The sequence below is a fragment of the Misgurnus anguillicaudatus genome, chromosome 17 (assembly GCF_027580225.2).
Source record: "Misgurnus anguillicaudatus chromosome 17, ASM2758022v2, whole genome shotgun sequence".
Taxonomy (NCBI): domain Eukaryota; kingdom Metazoa; phylum Chordata; class Actinopteri; order Cypriniformes; family Cobitidae; genus Misgurnus; species Misgurnus anguillicaudatus.
In genome coordinates this window covers 27,274,252-27,293,533 of record NC_073353.2, presented here as the reverse complement: position 1 = coordinate 27,293,533, position 19,282 = coordinate 27,274,252, and the positions used below count along the sequence as shown (strand labels likewise).

Genomic DNA, 19,282 nt, shown 5'->3' with positions numbered 1-19,282 from the left:
GTTGTGGCTAGAAGGAATACAGCTACGGCCAAAATTCCTTGAAATCTCCCCGGATGATCGCTGTTTTATTCCTAATCCTACACGCAATCCTTACCCTAAATCCAACATTTCACTGGATTTATGCGTATACAGTACCCCCTTTTCTTTTAGTAATTAGTTACACTACTAGTTATCAGGGAAAGTTATATTATTACAGTAGCTAGTCACTGCACAACACTGTATTCTACCTACTAGCCAGAACCGCTGTTTTATCGTAATCTTACCCCTAAACTTAACCTTGAACCCAACATCTCGCAAGATTTCACTGTAGCTGTAGCCCCTCTAGCCAGAACGCAAGATTGAGGGGGGAAGGCACCATCAGGTACTAACTATGAATTTAAGCAAGACTTTGGCCTTGACATCATTCTCACGTTCTCAAGACACACTGGAATTAATTTTCACAGACAGCGCAGTCAGATTAACGAGTGAGAAAAGAAACAAAGCAATGCGATGCTTATTTTTGTTTTCATTTTCAAAATGCAGACAATCATAAAATAGCATAAACTAGATTTTAAAACCCAATACTAGATAGTTGTATGTGTGTTGCTTTGTGGTTACTAGGGTGCCAAAAAACCAAACCGCCAAATCTCTGTATTTACATTCCTATGGTTCCCTCTTTCGATGAAAGTCTGAGATTTTTTTCATTTTATCATCCTCCGGCAAATGTCCAGTCCCTATGAAACAAGCAGTAGCGCACCTCCTCTCAAAAAGCTGTACAGTAAATGTCGGTAGCACATATGTGATATGAGAGTTATAACTCATTTTTTGTTGAGTCATAAATTAACTACAGGAACTGAGCCATATCTACAAACAAGAATATCATAGAGATTTGGGGCCAGGTAGCAACCACCTAAAAATCACAGAATGAACCATATAACAATATCTTGGCATATTGCTGGTCTGGAAGCACATCAACAATTTTCTTTGATTGTCACAGAAAGTTTTACAGAGGAGTACGTCACCTAATAATCTAGTTTATTTTTATTATGTTAAAAAAATACAAAAATCCTGTCTTGAATATTAATGACATAAACCACTTTCCATATTTTGGAGGGGGTGTATTTATTTATTATACCACGGGGCTGTTTAATGCTTTATTCTGATTGGTTGAGAGAAGTTCCATGGGTATGCATTATTTTCAATAACCGCACACCTGACCTGTCAAATATTTTAAAATAACACCAGAGCAATGTCTTTGTTGTAACCGTGGTATAAGCAGACTCTGGTCTTTGAAATTATTTGAAAACAATGCACACCTTTGGTCTAACGGCACAACCTTGGGTGTGCATTATTTTTCGATAACCACACACCTTACCTGTCAAATGTCTTAAATAACCACCAGAGCAATGTCTATGGGGTAACCGTGATATGAGCAGAATAAATGGCTCCGGTGCTTGGAATTATTTGACAACAATGCACACCTTCAGTGTAATGGCACGACCTTGGGTGTGCATTATTTTTTTAAACTGCACACCTGACCTGTCAAATGTCTTAAAATAACCGCCAGAGCAATGTCTGGGATAACCATGGTATAAGTGAAATAATTGACTCCCGTCCTTGGAATTATAAAAAAAAACCACGGTTACCACAGACATTGCTCTAGTCGTTATTTTAAGACATTTGACAGGTCAGGTGAGCAGTTATCAAAAACTAATGCACACCTGCGGTGTAACAGCAAACCTTGGGTGTGCATTAGTTTTTGATAACTGCTCACCTGACCTGTCAAATGTCTTAAAATAACGACTAGAGCAATGTCTGTGGTAACCGTGGTATAAGCGTAATAATTAACTTCGTTCCTTGGAATTATTTCAAAACAATGCACACATGTGGTGTAACGGCACAACCTTAGGTGTGCATTATTTTTTGATAACCTCACACCTAGGGCTGGGTATTGGCAAGGGCCTCCCGATACGATACTTATCACGGTACATGGCTCATGATACGATACGTATCGCGATGCAATGCCTTGCATGTTGCGATACATTGCGGTACTTTTTCTTTTTTTATATATATAAAAATGTAAAAAAAAATAGAGATGAACACCTGCAGCTCTTTGAAAGCTGCAGGTGTTTTTAAATTTTAAAATGTTAAATTTTTTTGTCATTTTCTCACTCACTCTAACTTCTGAGACATTGGCAGCAGCGGCAGAGGAGGTCGTTTGACGCGCACAGAGGAATTTGATGTGTTTTAAAATATTGATAGTAGAGATCAAAAGTATCGATACACTATCGATACAGCTAACTATCACAATAGTTAGCTGTATCGATATTTTTACACAGCCCTACTCACACCTGACCTGTCAAATGTCTTAAAATAACCACCAGAGCAATGTCTGTGATAAGCGTGGTATAGACGGTTTCCTCGGACACACGTGATACACGTCTGGATCCGAACTTTACTTCCGGTTTCGTTCTTTTAATGGTCTGACTAGTTGCTAAACTGATCTCTTGATCAAATGCCTCGTCGAAAATAACAAATGTTTTGGTTTCCTAGGTAATCTGTGTTGTTTTTTTGCTTGTTATATAAATAAACTACGTTTAAAGTACTTTGTTGTTATTTATTATTAGCGGAGTTTACCGGAAGTTACGTGCGTACCGCGACAGCCGCTTGTTTATGTTGTTACTGCTGAAACCGTCTATAAGCGTAATAATTGACTTCGTTCCTTGGAATTATTTGAAAACAATGCACACCTGGGGTTTAACGGCATGACCTTGGGTGTGCATTATTTTTTGATAACCGCACACCTGACCTGTCAAAAGTCTTAAAATAACAACCAGAGCAATGTCTGTGGTAAACGTGGTATAATTATTATTTGAAAACAATGCACATCTGCGGTGTAACTCCGCTTTGCGTCGTGCCGCATTACCACCATGAGTGTGTATTATTTTCAAATAATGTCTCCAACATATTCCTTACACATTTTTTATGTGTGATCTCTCTCAGGCCTTACTTCAGACTCATGATGTTGTTGCACATGAGGTGTACAGTGACGATGCATTGAGGGTCACCCCACCACCCACATCACCATACCTCAACGGAGACTCGCCCGAGAGCACAAACGGAGAGATGGACCTAGAAAATGTCACACGGGTGCGCCTTGTTCAGTTCCAAAAGAACACAGATGAACCCATGGTATGTATGCTGCCTTCATGTGTACACAGATGCAAACAGATACACAAACCTGAATGCTTAGCAACTTACAAAGTGACTAATTCATTCCGAGAATATGAGAATAACATGTTAAAAGAGGAAGAGAGAATAAAATAGGGGGATGTTTTTTAATAAACAATGTAAACATTTTGTTGTAGATAGACCTCTCAAACGGTTACTCTTATTATCTAAACTTCCTTATTTCTCACCGTTAAAGCTTTAAATGAGTTTTGGTCATTGTTTCAGGGCATCACGTTGAAAATGAACGACCTGAACCATTGTATCGTGGCAAGAATAATGCATGGAGGAATGATCCACAGACAAGGTACATGCACCAGACCATCCATCTTAAACTTACATTTTTAGCCTAGCAGATTTGCCATTGAAGAGCCAAAATTTCACCATACTCTTTACTACCTTCAGTAACATCCACATTCATAAATGCCTTGTACATATGATACAAATGAAATGCAACCTTTGCACATGCCAAACAGTCTCTTGTAAGGTACACTGTATGTACACATGGCTGTGTGAAGTTCACACTTGTCACCTCATGAAGAGGCAGATTGCGCACACACTTAAAACCGTGACGTTGTCATGATTAACATTAAACTTAATATTAAATCAGATCCCATGCAGTAAAAGTGAACAAGTTAGAATTTGTCAGTGATTTTATTATGACATGCATGAAGGGTGTAAAAATGTTTTGGATTGATGCATGCTTTGTAATGTTTGTGTTAAACAGGAACTTTGCATATTGGGGATGAGATCCGAGAGATCAATGGTATAAGCGTAGCAAACCAAACAGTGGAGCAGCTTCAGAAGATGCTTGTAAGTGGAAATTAAGGGGTATTTCACCCAAAAATAAAAGTTATTTTATCTTTTGTTCAACCTCGTGTTTACACGCCATGAGCTTTATTTCATGAAACTGTATTAGTTTCTTAGTTAATGGTTTGGGATTTTTTTATTTGAATAAAGAAAATCTTACATTTATATATAAAAACACTTTATATAGTGCTTATCCTTTTTTTTTAAATGTCCAAGTCATAAATCTATTTGCTTTTCAGTGGTTTACATTTTACAGAGCATCACAAATTTTCTCTTTTGTCAACTGTAAATGTCTTCAAAGCTAATTAAAAGCTACAGATGTTTAATTTCTTTGAATATTAAACTTGGTTGAACTCTCATTTTATTCACAGCGGGAAATGCGGGGCAGTATCACCTTTAAGATCGTGCCAAGTTACCGGACGCAGCAGTCATCCTGTGAGGTAACGCGTCTGTGGCCTCTTCACTGTCCTCTGCTCTTTGTCTCTGCAGTGCTGGCCTGTCGTGCCCATGCGTGGTGGGGTTTGATTGGCGTGGACTCTTGTGTGACTAACTGCCTGCCTGGTGGCTGCGTGTTGAAATGCTTTTCTTCTTAAAAACCTCCATCGTGCTGAACCCAAAGGCCCAGCTCAGACACTTCTGCACACCAATTTTACAACCAAGATACCGGAACACATAGCTGAAAACCTTCAATAGTGCAGAGTTTATGAGAAATTACAATTTCACAGCCTGTTTATAGAGCAATTCAGTCTGTGATTCTTTGCCATATTGCTTATAAAACACATTTTTCAATGTATTTCTCGCCGCCTTTGTCACCTGAACATAACCATGATAAGGATTATCATCTCAGCCACGTTTGGTTACAATGTAGTCATTGCTCTATGCAGTATATCTCACAGAGATACAGTGGTGATCTGGAAAGGTCTTTATACAGAAATTGGTGCTAAAATGGCGCCCTCTTTTGGAAAGAAGCTGCAGTGCAGTCCGATGTTCATAACATGATAGCTTCAGCATCTGTATCATTAACATGCTTGGGCAATAATCATTGATTAACTTCCATTTAAAATCTTTTAGTTTTCCCCACATGATGATATATCCCTGAAATTTAAAGTAGTGCTTACTAGTGTCCGGTTTGCTTTGCTGTCTCACTGCTGTGTCGCTGACCTTTATATCTTATTACAGAAAGAGTCCCCCTCCACCTCCAGACAGTCCCCTGCTAATGGCCATTCCAGCATTAACAGTTCTATCTTGGTAAGGACCCCAGGCTACCTGAAATAACGCCCCGCTCCCCAGAAATCTCCTAATGTTGTCTGTGATTATTTTACCTCGTTCCTGTAATCACATTCTGTTTATTTTCTCAAGATGTTATGTGTCCAGTTTTGTTTAGTAATTTTATTTGTTTCGTTGTCTCAGTGTTTCCTAAATTAACCTATTAGAAAATACAAGTACAAAAGATCGAACAAGATGGTGGCTCAGCATCCATTGAACGCAGTTTTCTTGATTCCGTTATCTCAGTTCACAAATTGGTGTGCTCTGTGCCGCAATATTCCACTCACTCTGACTGTCAGTGTCAATAATGCTTCTGTACATACAGTCCCAGGCACACAATACTGTGGAAATGGGATCTTCTACTTATCTTTCTGATGACTTTTTTTAGGTCTATGTCATTCAGTACCAGTGTCAGTGTGCACAATGATTAAACCACACTCAATGGAGGCATGCAGAAGTCTATGGGGTCAATACAGCGTCGTATATGTTTGCAAAAATATTATTAAAAATATTATTATATTATTAAAGTATTGAGTAAAAAAATAATGTTTTGCAAGCAAAAAAATGAAGAATCGCAAAAGAAAAGTAAAGCATTGAGAGAAAAAATATAATATTGCAAAGGAAAATTTAATTTCACAAAAATAAATAAAGCAGAGCAAAAATTTAAATATAAATGAATGCAAAAATCAATGACTGCTGTAGGAGAGGATTCGCTCTGCAATACAACAATAATTTCGCAGACCAATTAATTCATTTTCTTTAATTCTGCGTTTCAATCAATTGTTTCAATCGTTTTAATCCTTAAACTACAGTTTAACCATCATTTTTGTAATGAAACTACAGTTATACAAATGCTAAAAAAACCCTGGCTTTATCATAGTAAAAGTACAGAAGTATTTCTACTTAATCTTGCCTAATGCAAGTGTGTACTGCTAATAAATTCACCGCATTAATTAGTCTCTAACTTCTTTAACTTGAATAAACGTGTAAATACACATTTACCATATTTTCCGGACGATAATGCTGGATTTCCACCAACTGCGGAGCGGCTGCAGATCAGCTCCGCTGCGTTACGGCTCCGAACTCCGCCGTCCGCCAAGGTCTCGCAAATTCACGTGATGATCGCGCGATATCTAGTTCTGTCTCCGCCCATTATGATGTTAAATTATGACGTTTTGCTGGACCAGCCCAGATCATGACATGAGATCTTGCAAATTCAGGTATGATCACGCAATATAGTCCTAGCTCCGCCCTGCGGAGATGTCCGCCATCCGTCAAAAATAGAAGCTCTGCGTATTTGTTCCGGAGGGCTGCGGATGGCCGGAGCTGTGATGGATTCGGAACGCAGTCAGTGGAAAAACATACATTCACTTGAATGGAAACCGATTGACACCCAGCGGATCCACAGCCGTTCCGCAGTCGGTGGAAATCCAGACTAAGTCGCATCGGAGTATAAGTCGCACCAATCAAAAATGCGTCAGTCAGACGAAATAACACAAGTCGCAGTGGACTATACGTTTGATTTATTTATACAATTATTTCACGCCACCAATCCGTTGACTCCGCCCAGATGCCAAAACAGTAAAGCGCAAAGTGAAGCGCAAAGAAAATTGAAGCGCAAATGGAAAACAGCATCGCAAAAACACACAGTTGATTGAAACAGAATTATAGCAAGTTGCAAATTAATTAATTTTATTTGCGAAATCATTGTTGCATCGCAGAGTATATCTTCTTTTACAGCAGTCATTGATTTTTGCTTTCATTTATATTTTTATTTTTGCTCTGCTTTATTTATATTTGTGAAATTAATTTTTTCTTTGCAATAGTGCATTTTTTGCCTCGGTGCTTTACTTTTCTTTTGCGATTATACATTTTTTTAATTCCAAAAAAAATTTTTTTTGCTCAATAATTCATTTTTGTTTTGAAAAACTTTATTTTGTTTTGCAATATTTTATTTTTTGCAAACATATACGACACTGTATTGACTCCATAGAAAAGATGGACTAAACCAGACTTTGCATGTGTGCTCCTAACAAAATTTATTAGAACTCACACTGGGGTGGGCGATACACTCATTGAAATTAAAATTGTCATCCGATATATAGATTAATATGTTTGTTTATAACACAGGCACCGCATAGTAAGGAATGAATGTTACAATCACTTTGAGAAACCAATTGTTAGACAAACGTTAAAAAGATTACAGCAGATACTTATGTAAATAGAAGCGTATTATTTGTGCAGATTATTTCTTTTTAAGTTTCATCCAGTTACTTTTGTTTTCTCTGTGATATTTTCTTGTGATATCATTATCGATCAAATTTTAGGGAATACTAATAAATTTTTGCTAATCGCCCACCCAATATGTAACAAGTTAAAGCTCATTGGTATTCTTCACAGTTGGAGGGCTGATCTCCACCTCATTAGTGTTTGAACATGTTTGAATGAAGTGTGATGCTGAAGCTTGCTTGCTTCTTGCTTTCTTGTGTGTTGCTGTTCTGAAATTTATTCCCAACAGGCCTTTTTTATAACACACACACAATATGTCTAATTTTGGTGTTCAGTATCTTCTTGATTTTGTGTTTCGTTCTGTCGAATTTGTATTGTTATGGTTTTCAATGAGTCATCGTTTGTATTTTCTGTATAAGCAGTCAATCTGTCTTTCACTGCTGGATTTTGCTTTACAGGATTTGCCGTTAACCATCCAGCCAAAAGGACGACAGGTAAATATCAATAACACCTTGTGCTTTCCATACTGTACCCACCGCTTGGTAACATACACTCCTGTGTCTCGCTTTTATGCATCTGTGTGTGTAAAAATAGTGAGATGAATTAATGAATGAGTGAGAGAGTTTTTAACACTATACTTTCTGGCTGCCTGACTACACAATCATTGCGTTTGTCAAATAATTGATAAAATTTTGTCATCTTTTACTCACCTTCATGTTAATCTAAACCTGCATTTCTTTATTCTGTTGAACACAAAAGAAGATATTTCAGTAAATGAAAGTAAGCACACAGTTGACTTTTATAGTATTTGTTTTTCCTACTATGGAAGTCCATTGGTACCATAAACTGTGTGGCTATCATTTATTAAAATATCTTATTTTGTGTTCAACAGAATAAAGAAACTTATACAGGTTAAGAACAACATTAAGTTGAGTAAAAGATGACAACATTTTGGCGTGAACTATCCCTTTAACCCCTCTGCAGTCTCTGGGATACAGAGTGGTGTGTGTATCCTCCCCCATCTCATCTAGATTTACCCGTAAACCTCAAATGCTGACAGAAAACAGCACAATTTGTTCTAATCTGTAGTCCTCGTGCACTCACCTTGAAGCTTCAGGTTCCTTATAGGATAAGTTTTAAGAGAGACAGGTGGTCAACAGATGGCGCCAGTTGCCAGCACATGCCCATCTGAGTTGGCTAGTCTGAGTCACTTGTTTACAAGCGATACTAATACAGCAATGTGACTGACATCTTCCCCATGTTTTGTCCCTGTTATCAAACATAGCTTTCCTAGATTGTTGGCTTTCGTAGCTGCATTCTTCATCCCACCAACCCCTATTCACAGTATAATAATGCCCCCACAGTATCCTGATATTGCATGATGTTTGTAATACTCTCATGCCCTAGATTTCCGGACCTCCAATCAAGGATAAATTTTCCGTCAAGGTAAGATTTTAAAAAATGAGCCCAATACACCGCTCTAAATTGTTGTGTAGCCACATAAGTCCAAAAACAATTATATCATTGCTATGAATCTTTAAAATATAAGGTTAAGATCAGAACCATTTTTAATCATAGGCAGCTTGTAGTAGATAATCCAGTGTGTGAGTGTAACACACCACAATACCCTCAGACTGCAGTACCCAAAATCTGTAACCAGGGTTCCCACTGCACTGTGGTGGGCAACGATTAATCGCGATTAATCGTATACAAAATAAGAGTTTTTGCAGTGTGTGTGTGTGTAAACATGTAAATATATGAGCACACACTCATATATTATGCAGAAATCTCACTTTTATTTTGTATGCGATTAATCGTGATTAATCGTTGCCCACCACTAGCAGATTCTAACAAACTTTCATCTCTTTATCACTAACTAAAGCCACATGCTTAGTTTTCACACCATGCTGCTTCAGTTGAGCATGCCTTTCATCACAACTAAAACCTAATCTCCAGTTGTTCCTTTAATTCTGACCATGTCTTCTCTCAGATCTACGTGCGGGCACAGTTCGAATATGACCCTGTGAGGGATGACCTCATCCCCTGTAAAGAGGCAGGAATTCGCTTCAGAGTGGGTGACATCATCCAGATTATCAACAAGGATGACCATAACTGGTGGCAAGGCAAGCTGGAAAACACCAAGAATGGCACGGCAGGATTGATTCCTTCACCTGAACTCCAGGAGTGGTGAGTATTCGGAATAATCTCTTGTATTCAACATGTCAATCATTTGTATCATTGAGCCAGAGATTGAGGATAGAAGGGAAGAAGGTACACATCAAGGTGCCTTTAATGTAGCATCATCAAAGCATTGTGTCGAGGTCATCCGTTGACATCAGACTTTGGAACTGGTTGAAAGCTAACAGATATGCTGCACACTCACCATATGTTTCTCTTATTGTGTGTTTTGTTTATTGTGTTCTAGGCGGGTGGCTTGTATAGCCATGGAGAAAACCAAGCAAGAACAGCAGGCCAGCTGTACTTGGTTTGGCAAGAAAAAAAAGCAATACAAAGACAAATACCTAGCAAAGCACAACGCAGGTAGAGTTTCCAATGAGATTTCTGTATTTTTCATCTCGGTGAATACGTACATACTTGGTCTTTCTTTAAACTTGGTAAGAGTAATCTTTAAAGTGCTATTTAAGGGAGTTTATGCTTTGAAGATGCATTAGCAGCATTACCTTAAAGGTATAGTTCATTTTAAAATGACAATTCTGTCATTATTTACTCGTCCTCATGTTGTTCTAAACATGTATGAACACAAAAGAAGATATTTTGAGAAATTATGGTAAACACACAGCAGCATAGACTTCCATAGTAGGAATAAAAAAAAATTATGGAATATAATGGGTACCGTCAACTGTGTGCTTACCATCATTTATCAAAATATTTTCTTCATCTTTTATCACAATACTTCCAAAATCTTTTTTTCCTACTATGGAAGTCAATGGTCACTTTCTGCCATCATTTCTCAAAATATCTTCTTTTGTGTTCATCAGAAAAAAGAAATTCATACAGGTTTAGAACAACATGAGGATGAGTAAATGATGACAGAATTTTCATTTTAAAATGAACTTACCCTTTAATAACATTACCTACATGTATGATGTCATATGGCAGCATCAAGGTGGATGTACACAAAGAAGAGACTTATATAAGCAAGTGCAATGCCTCTTTTGGTCAAAGTCCCTGCGTTACATGGTTTGGGACACATTTGCAGTATAAAAAATGTCTTAACTGTTAATATTTCCTTCAATCAACAATGCTAACATTGCTATCTCATTCTTTTACATCCATTTTCCAAACATTAAACAACCAAATGCTATATAGTCTATTCTTTTGTTACTTTTGCAAACTCAATCCAGGTGGAAAATCATAAGGAAGACGTCTCCATTAAATCAATCATACAGTTGTTCTGTATCAGTAGTTTGGGAGTCTCTCAGTATGAAGGCAGGTAATAGGGCCCTGTACTGTCTGGCTCAAATAACCCAAAGTCCTGACTGCAGCACATCCACAAATAGCAGGTTGACCTGTGTCAACTCATAACCAAGGAGCTGTGTATGTGAATCTGCCTGCTTTTCCTGACCCCACTGTCTTTAATAGAGTCTTACATTTTAGTTGAAGCACCCAAGAGTCTCATTAAAGCCAGACGCGTTGGAAACCTGGCTTATTATCACATTTGCCTGGCTGATGAACACACCTGCTTATGCACCTGCGTGTTTTTGTGTGTTTGTGTGTTCACATGGGAACTGCAAATGAGACACCCATGTTGTCCCTTAGGAGTTTATGGCTTTTTAAGCTCAGGTATCAAGAGCCACTGGTAGACGGCCAGGAGAAAGAGAAAAACGGATAGTGTGTCTACGGAGTGGCTCTTATGTCACTGTAAAATACATTACAGTGTTCAGCAATATTACAGCCTCTGTATTTAATGACAGAAGTTATGTAATCTTGTCACAGGCACGTTTTTGCATAGCTTAACATCTTATGTAAGATGTAATACCAGCTAACATTGTTAGTTCAAGGTCAGGGCACGCAAAATGTTATATGGTTCCATCATTTTTGCTTGTCAAGATGGTGTTAAATAGTTTAATAATGAGCTGATCGATGGATGAATTAGTTTAGGCTGTAGACACAGTAATGTATCCTCCAATCATAAAGCCAGAAGTAAAGTTCACACAAACCCTTTAAACTTGACAACCTCAATTTCACACGTTATTGCATTTCAAATCTGTATCAGAAGTAAGCAATAGGGTATGGCAGACTGCGCTGCTGTGTCATGAAATAAGTCATGGTTGAAATGTGTTTTTAGGCACGACGTGAAACTTAACACAATCATATGAGTGTTGCGCATAGCAAAGCAACTTTTGTGAAGTAAAATCACTAAAACCTTCCTTCCACTGGAAAAAATAGTCCCTGACCGATAGTGAACAGCAACAAAATGGTTCACATGTTTGCGGTGCTGTGCTGTGCAGTGCAGCGGTCATTGCTGTGAATTATCGTAAATAAAGTGCATGTATTAGGTATTGATTTAAATGTTTGATAGTCGACGTTTGTTAAACTGCCATCAAACTAACCAACTAGCTAGTTTCCTGAATGTAAACTGTAAGTTCAGTTTAGTGGCATAGACATTTGGGGGTGCTGTCTCAATAATGCAAAAACGCATATTAAAGGCGGGGTGCATGATTTCTGAAAGCCAATGTTGATATTTGAAGTCACCTAAACAAACACGCCCCTACCCCAATCGAATCTGGACCTTCTTTTGATAGACCCGCCCCACACATACGCAACCCAGGCAACAATGTCGGTTAGTAGCCACGCCCCTTACTGCTGATTGGTTACAAGTGTGTTTTGGTAGTCGGCCTGACTTTATTTTCTAAAGTCTTTTTCAAAAATCACGCGAATCGCCTATAAGTATTTATAACAGAATCACGTACATGTACTTGCAAAATTATGCCTTAGCATTCACATCATTGTTTGTGTACATAGTTCAGTGTTAACTGAACTCAAAATCCAATCACTTACATTATCACATGGACTGCTGTGACCAAAGCCCCTCATCCAGTAGCGACTGGGTGAGATCAGACATACCTGTAATCCCTCCTAAGCCCAATGCCCCACTTTAGTAAGTCTGATTTGAGCTCAGTCTGCCAGAGAACCAGAATACAGGACTATTCTTACAGGTCTTATCACAAATTCCTCAAGTCTTTTTTAATTGTGTTAAACAGTTTTGATAATGGGGTACGACAAGGGCTTTTCCACCTGAGCACCAGAAAAATCAGTTGAAGAGAGAAAATGGGAATCGTGTGGTTAGGGATTTTCCAATCCGCTTGTTAAGTCTGACATCACATGCCACAACTTCTGAGTCTAAATGCTCCATTTAGATGCCTTAAGCAAAAAAACAAACAATACTAATCGTGTTCAAGATGCTAACCTTTATTGAAAAATCCCTGATGGCCAGAAAGTAATGAATCTTTTATATTGTTGTCTGGGACATTGTGAGCTTGGAGCATGTACTGTACTTCACAAGTTTCTAAAAATATATCTGAAATGTGTGATATGAATAAATAGCGCTCATAAACGGCTGTTGAGATTTTAGTTTGTTTTATATGAACGAGTGGAAGATTGGACCCAGAAATGGTATTCTAGTTTGCTCGCTCGCATGTCATCCAAGTTGTTTGTGGCTTTTTTTGTTCAGTCGAGAAGAAATTAAGTTTTGTTGGAAAACATCCCAGGATTTTTCTCATTTTAATTGGACCCAAACAGTTTCAGTGCAGTTTAAAATTGCAGTTTCAATGCGGCTTCAAATGGCTCTAAATGATCCCAAACGAGGCATAAGGGTCTTATCTAGCAAAAAGAAAAAGATGCAATTTTGGACCACAACTTCTCGTCTTGCACTGGACGTGTGAGGCGCTGGCACGACATCACGTGTTGCGTAATCACGTCGAAAGGTCACGTGTTACATATGTGAAATGCACACTTGCAGACCATTTTAAACAATAAACTGACACAAAGACATTAATTAGTTTGATTCCACATACAACGTCGGAACGGTCCTCTTTCTCCACAATTTTAAACACCGTAGCGGTAGTTTCGCACATGTCATGCGTGACCTTTCGCCGTGATAATGCGGTGCGTGGGGTCGCGCTGGCGCATCGCACAGCTAGTGCAGGACGGGAGGTTGTGGTTTAAATGTGCATATTTTTTACTCCCTTATGCATAGTTTGGGATTGTTTAAAAGACCTTTGAGGCTGCGTTTTTAAACTGCAATTGAAGTGTAAACTGTTAAGGTCCAATAAAGTCTATTAGATTGAGAAAAATCCTGGAATGTTTAACTAAAAAAAATATATATTCTCGACTGAACAAAGAAAGACATGAACAACTTGGGTGACATGGAGGTGAATAAATTATCAGGATTTTATTATGAAAGTTAAATATTATTTAAAGGGACACTTTTTTGACAATGTGCTCATTTTCCAGCGTTAAACATTTTGATTTTTGCCATTTTCGAGGCCATTCGGCTGATCTTTGGGTCTGGCTCTGCCACTTTGAGCATGGCTTGGCATAATCCATTGAATCTGATTGGACCATTGGCATCGCTCTAAGAAATGGGCGAAGAGTTTCGATATTTTCCTATTTAAAACTTGACTCTTCTGTAGTTACATCGTTATGGAGAATTAGGGGTTGTGATTTTCTGGGCAGATGTGGCTGGGGACTATACTCTCATTCTGGTGTAATAATCAAGGACTTTGCTGCTGTAACATTGCTGCAGGAGGGACGCAGTGCCCGAAGGTGGTCCCCTGGCGTTGAAAGTAACTAAAGGGACTGTTTTCAGCTGCTGCCTATTTTTGCGCCTAGTTGCTAGTTCCTAGCCATATCTGCCTAGAGGATCATAGCTTTTGGTTTTCCGTCGGTCTTAGTACACGATGTAACTACAGTGGCCGGTTGCATAAAACTTTAAGACTAGTCTTTAAAGTTAGTCATGAATTTTTTTCTTCAAGACTGATCATAACTGTTTTAAGTATGTTACATAGAAAGGTAGATTGGTCTAATTTAAATCCAAATAATAAGACTGATTAGCCCTAACGAATTGCTAGTTAGTCAGAATCATTCTTAAGACGCAGTCTTAATGTCACGGCTATGTTTATGCAACCGGCCCCAGAAGAGTCAAGTTTTAAATAGGAAAAATATCAAAACTCTTTAATTATTTTTAGCGCAATGCCTAATGGTCTAATCAGATTCAATGGATTATGCTAAGATATGCTAAAGTGGTGGCGCCAGACCCGGAGATCGGCTGGATGGATTCCAAAAAGGTAGAGATCGAATGTTTAACTCTAGGAGAGAAAATGAGCATATTTTGCAAAAAATTGGAGTGTCCCTTTAACAAGCGGATATTAAGGTCCTACAAAAATGATAAAAAAAATTATATAATTATAATTTCATTCACTTCCTTTTGATCAAACTAAAAGTGCTTATACTATTGCACATACAGTTCTTACTCAATACTAAAGTTTAGGGTTGAGACTTTGAACAAACCACTAACCACCTAGATGTTTTACAGTGATGTTTTTGTGTGCAATCCCAACAATAAGTATAAAGTTTAAAGAATAATTCACTCAATTGTTTGTTTGTCTGTATTGTGATAAAACGTTTTCTGTAACCACAAATAATTCTCACCAGATTATCACAAGAACATAACATACTAGTCTGTCTTACATTGCAGCATTCATGTTAATTAGCCTTCATATGCGAGTGCATTGCTGAGGCATGTATCAAACAATCTCCATCCAGAGCAACCATCACTGGACGATCTCGATCATATCTCTGTGCTTCTGGCATTTAAGCTTTGATTGTGCTTGTTGTTGTATTTGTTTAATAATGTTCTGTTCATTGTGCCATAACTCAATGCCCCCTTTCCTGTCCATTTTACATGCTGTCTATCTACCAATGGCCTCTTTGCATGTAAGTAACTGTGTGGCGTGAAGTCTTTGTGCTTGGTTTATCTGTTTAGCATTTTCACTGTGATCATTTTATTAGACTTGCTTATAGTAAAGCTGTGTGTTTCTTAATTTCAGTTCTGGCTCCACCCTCACCCAGAATGTTTTAGATATCTCCGTATATAAAACACTGGAATTAACTCATCAGGTGTTAATCGAGGGGCAACCTTCCGATCTCTCTGATGAAGCCAATACAGATGTGATTTAAACTGCGATTCATCGACTGGCCGCTAGAGGCAGGCTCCAAAAGGGAGTCAATTCCTATAGAACTCCATGTTAAAATGCCTAACTTTACAGTAGTAAATAATATGTTTACAGCCTGGAACAAAAATAGTTTTTGGTCTGTATAGCTAATTTTGCCCTTCATGAAAACTGTGAGGGGGGGTGATTTTTTTGTAACTCCTCCGTTTAAATTATATTAACCCTTAAAGTTCTGCATAATTAAGGGCGTGGCCACTTGAGTGACGGTTGAACAGCCACTGCTGTCACTAGATTCGAGCTAGGCGGGCGTGGTTTCAGGAACTAGTTACCTCCGTTTCACCCACGTCACACCTTTTTACCCATTTTCAGATATATGCAGTGATGCGTGGTGACGCGCTGCCAAGATGGTTACGGCAGGCACCGCCTACTTTAAGTTTCAAAAACGATCTACAGAAACCTATGGGTGACGTCACGGACACTACGTCCATCTTTTTTCACAGTCTATGGTGTTAATTAGGGAGACACCAACAAATATATACTTGTTAGACTTCAGTGGTGCCAATCGGCACGTGCACCATGCAAGCAGATGCCTTCAAATCACTTTTGCGGTACTGTGATGTCACACAATGATCGTTCTCTGCAGCACCACATGAAGTCAAGCAAGCCATTAAAGAAAGGTGGTTGATGAGTTGATTTGGGTGTTTTTAAGGGTGACATTGAAAACATTCTGGGAGGGGTTGTCACAAGGTCAACACAGAACAAATTTTCTGCTTTTACGTTGGGGAAAGTGTCTTTAAAGGCACAATATGTAAGATTTTGGATTACAATATCCAGAAGCTAGCTTTAAAGGTGCAGTGTGTAATTGTTAGAAGTATCTCTTGACAGAAATGCAAAATAATATACAAAACCATATTATCAGGGGTGTATAAAGACCTTCCATAATGAAACGTTATGTTTTTATTACCTTAGAACGAGACCTTTTTTATCTACATACACCGAGGGTCCCCTAACATGGAAGTCGCCATTTTGTGCAGCCATTTTGTTACAGAAGCCCTTAACGGACAATTTTTTTGTACTAAGTTGTCTCCGACAATGACATGTTTGTCCGGTGGCGGCTACCGTAGCTTCTCTATGTGTTTCAAAAGCGAGGGATGAGCAGTGGACTGAGCCGTTGGTTGCAATTTGCCACCTCACCACTTGATGGCACTAAATTTTACACACTGCACCTTTAAAGTATTGTGTGAGTGATTACGAAAGCCGAACTTTGCATTAGCAATACTTTGATGTAATGTGCAGATTGATCTGCAAAGCACCGCATGCATTAGTAGTATTTGGAGCATGTAGCACACCACTCTGGCTTATGTTATAAGGTAACTGTTAAAAATATTTATGTCATTACATCATCCATGAAAATGATACATCAAAGGTGAAGATCGTCCCACTCTCCTTCACATCGTCATCAAGCTACACCTTAGTTATTGTTTCGTGACCACTAGTGGCGAACATTACATTTTGTGCCTTTAAATGTTTGTGTGGTATTAATGTTTTTTTATGTCTTCTCTTCACCCCGTAGTGTTCCCTAATACACAGCATGACATGAAACTTCTATAAAGCATCATTCACATACAGTATTGTACAGATCTGCATAGTCAAGGTCACACTAAAAGGGAACATGAATTATTGAGGCATCTATTCAGAAAGAAATTTCACATGAACGTGACACACATGGCTCACGTTACATCTACTGTACAGTACAAACACACCCCCGCATGCACACTGAAGCCAGTCTTGCTTATTATACAACAGCATCACTGAAAGAAACAATCTGTTCAAGGTTTCACAACAACACTGATAATTCAGTCTAGTTATTTAGTCTGCTTCTGTAAGAGCAATGCATTAACAAAGCAAAGGTTGTGGATTTGATTTACAGGGATTACATACAAACAGCTGTACTGATCAAATGTATGCCTTGAATGCACAATAAGTCGCTTTGGACAAAAGCATCTGCCAAATGCAGAAATGTAGTGACGGCAACATGGATACCTGATGCTTCATTGGTGCAGTTGAGATTGAATATCACTCGGCAGCAATATCAAATCAGCACAGTCAAAACACACGCAGTGTTTCTCTGCCCAAACAAAAGCACTGACGCATTACATCCATGTATATTATCTTATCCAAATAACGACATACAGTTTTAAAAATTTATTTATCGAAATAACACTTTCTGCTTTAATTTTCAGTGTTCGATCAACTAGATCTGGTCACGTATGAAGAAGTAGTGAAGTTGGCAGTCTTCAAGAGGAAAACATTAGTGCTACTAGGTGTGTATGTAGATCTGGGTTTATTTCGGCAGCTCACATCTGTTAGTGTATAAGCGTATGGTACCTACATTGCTGTGTTGTTTTGACATCTGGCAGGTGCCCACGGTGTTGGCAGAAGACACATCAAAAACACACTCATCACCAAACACCCAGACAGATTCGCTTATCCCATTCCACGTAAGAAACTCATTTTTTTTTTTTTAAAAGGTACTGTCTACATGTTTGCATGCTGTAAACAAATACTAATGTGTTCAAAACAGACACGACCAGACCTCCAAAGAAAGATGAAGAGAACGGCAAGAATTATTTCTTTGTAACTCACGACCAAATGATGCAAGACATCTCTAACAACGAATACCTGGAGTATGGCAGCCACGAGGACGCAATGTACGGTACGCGGTTGGAGACGATACGCAAGATCCACGAGCAGGGACTCGTAGCCATACTGGACGTAGAGCCACAGGTGAATCTTATATATTATCCGCCATCAACCTTTATTCATGAGTTATTTACGGTGTATTCAGCACCTTTAACTGTAACTTAAAAAATAATTGCTTGTTTTGTCATTTTAGGATGTACAGTACTGTGCAAAAGTCTTGGGCCATCACCACCAGACTTGTTGTTTTAGAAGTTTTAATGTCCATCCATATTTATTTTTCAATCTATTTTATTAAGATACAAACAGAAAATACAGGAAATATGTACAAATAAAAAAAGAAATTAATTTTCATGACTAAATGTCTTCTTAAGGCATCGTCGGTGTTTAGTGTGACCTCTCTTGACACTAAACACATCTTGAGCGTTTTTGAGCAGAATGAAGTAAAAAGACAATTTTTTTTTTAAATTAGAAATTAGGATTTAATTTTTATTTAAGTTTAAGAAATCCTGCAGTTTCCTGCTATTGCTCAAGTAAAAGGGGAGTTTAACCTAAAAACTTGACACATCAGTCTACATTATATATATAGCATTGCAAAAACAGCAAATCTAATTGTGGCATGGTGGCCTAAGACTTTTGCATTGTATGTCTATAAAATGTTGGCTGTGGATCATTGTTGAATTGAGTATTGATCTTGATTATTTGCAGGCACTGAAGGTTTTACGGACAGCTGAATTTGCTCCCTATGTGGTTTTCATCGCTGCGCCAACCATCACTCCCGGCATGAATGAGGTTAGATCGCACAACAGCCAAACATTTCACACCCACACAGATCGGACACTCGATAACATTAAACCTGCTTGTGGCATGTGCAG

General features: G+C 38.3%; 1 protein-coding gene across 11 annotated transcripts in view; it reads left to right on the top strand.

Annotated features, from left to right (window-relative positions):
* Positions 1 to 19,282, top strand: part of caska (calcium/calmodulin-dependent serine protein kinase a) — a 197,827-nt gene that overhangs the window by 174,122 nt on the left and 4,423 nt on the right. For 4 of the 11 annotated variants that reach the window (XM_055216501.2, XM_055216502.2, XM_055216500.2 and 1 more), the window contains 13 exons: positions 2,983 to 3,171; positions 3,436 to 3,514; positions 3,935 to 4,020; positions 4,389 to 4,457; positions 5,197 to 5,265; positions 7,971 to 8,006; positions 8,920 to 8,958; positions 9,503 to 9,699; positions 9,938 to 10,053; positions 17,951 to 18,031; positions 18,128 to 18,208; positions 18,292 to 18,494; positions 19,116 to 19,199. In XM_055216501.2, the coding sequence (XP_055072476.1) occupies positions 2,983 to 3,171; positions 3,436 to 3,514; positions 3,935 to 4,020; positions 4,389 to 4,457; positions 5,197 to 5,265; positions 7,971 to 8,006; positions 8,920 to 8,958; positions 9,503 to 9,699; positions 9,938 to 10,053; positions 17,951 to 18,031; positions 18,128 to 18,208; positions 18,292 to 18,494; positions 19,116 to 19,199 (1,329 nt within the window). The remainder of the gene's footprint in view (positions 1 to 2,982; positions 3,172 to 3,435; positions 3,515 to 3,934; positions 4,021 to 4,388; positions 4,458 to 5,196; positions 5,266 to 7,970; positions 8,007 to 8,919; positions 8,959 to 9,502; positions 9,700 to 9,937; positions 10,054 to 17,950; positions 18,032 to 18,127; positions 18,209 to 18,291; positions 18,495 to 19,115; positions 19,200 to 19,282) is intronic. The other 7 variants (XM_055216505.2, XM_055216504.2, XM_055216506.2 and 4 more) reach the window with 3 other exon arrangements.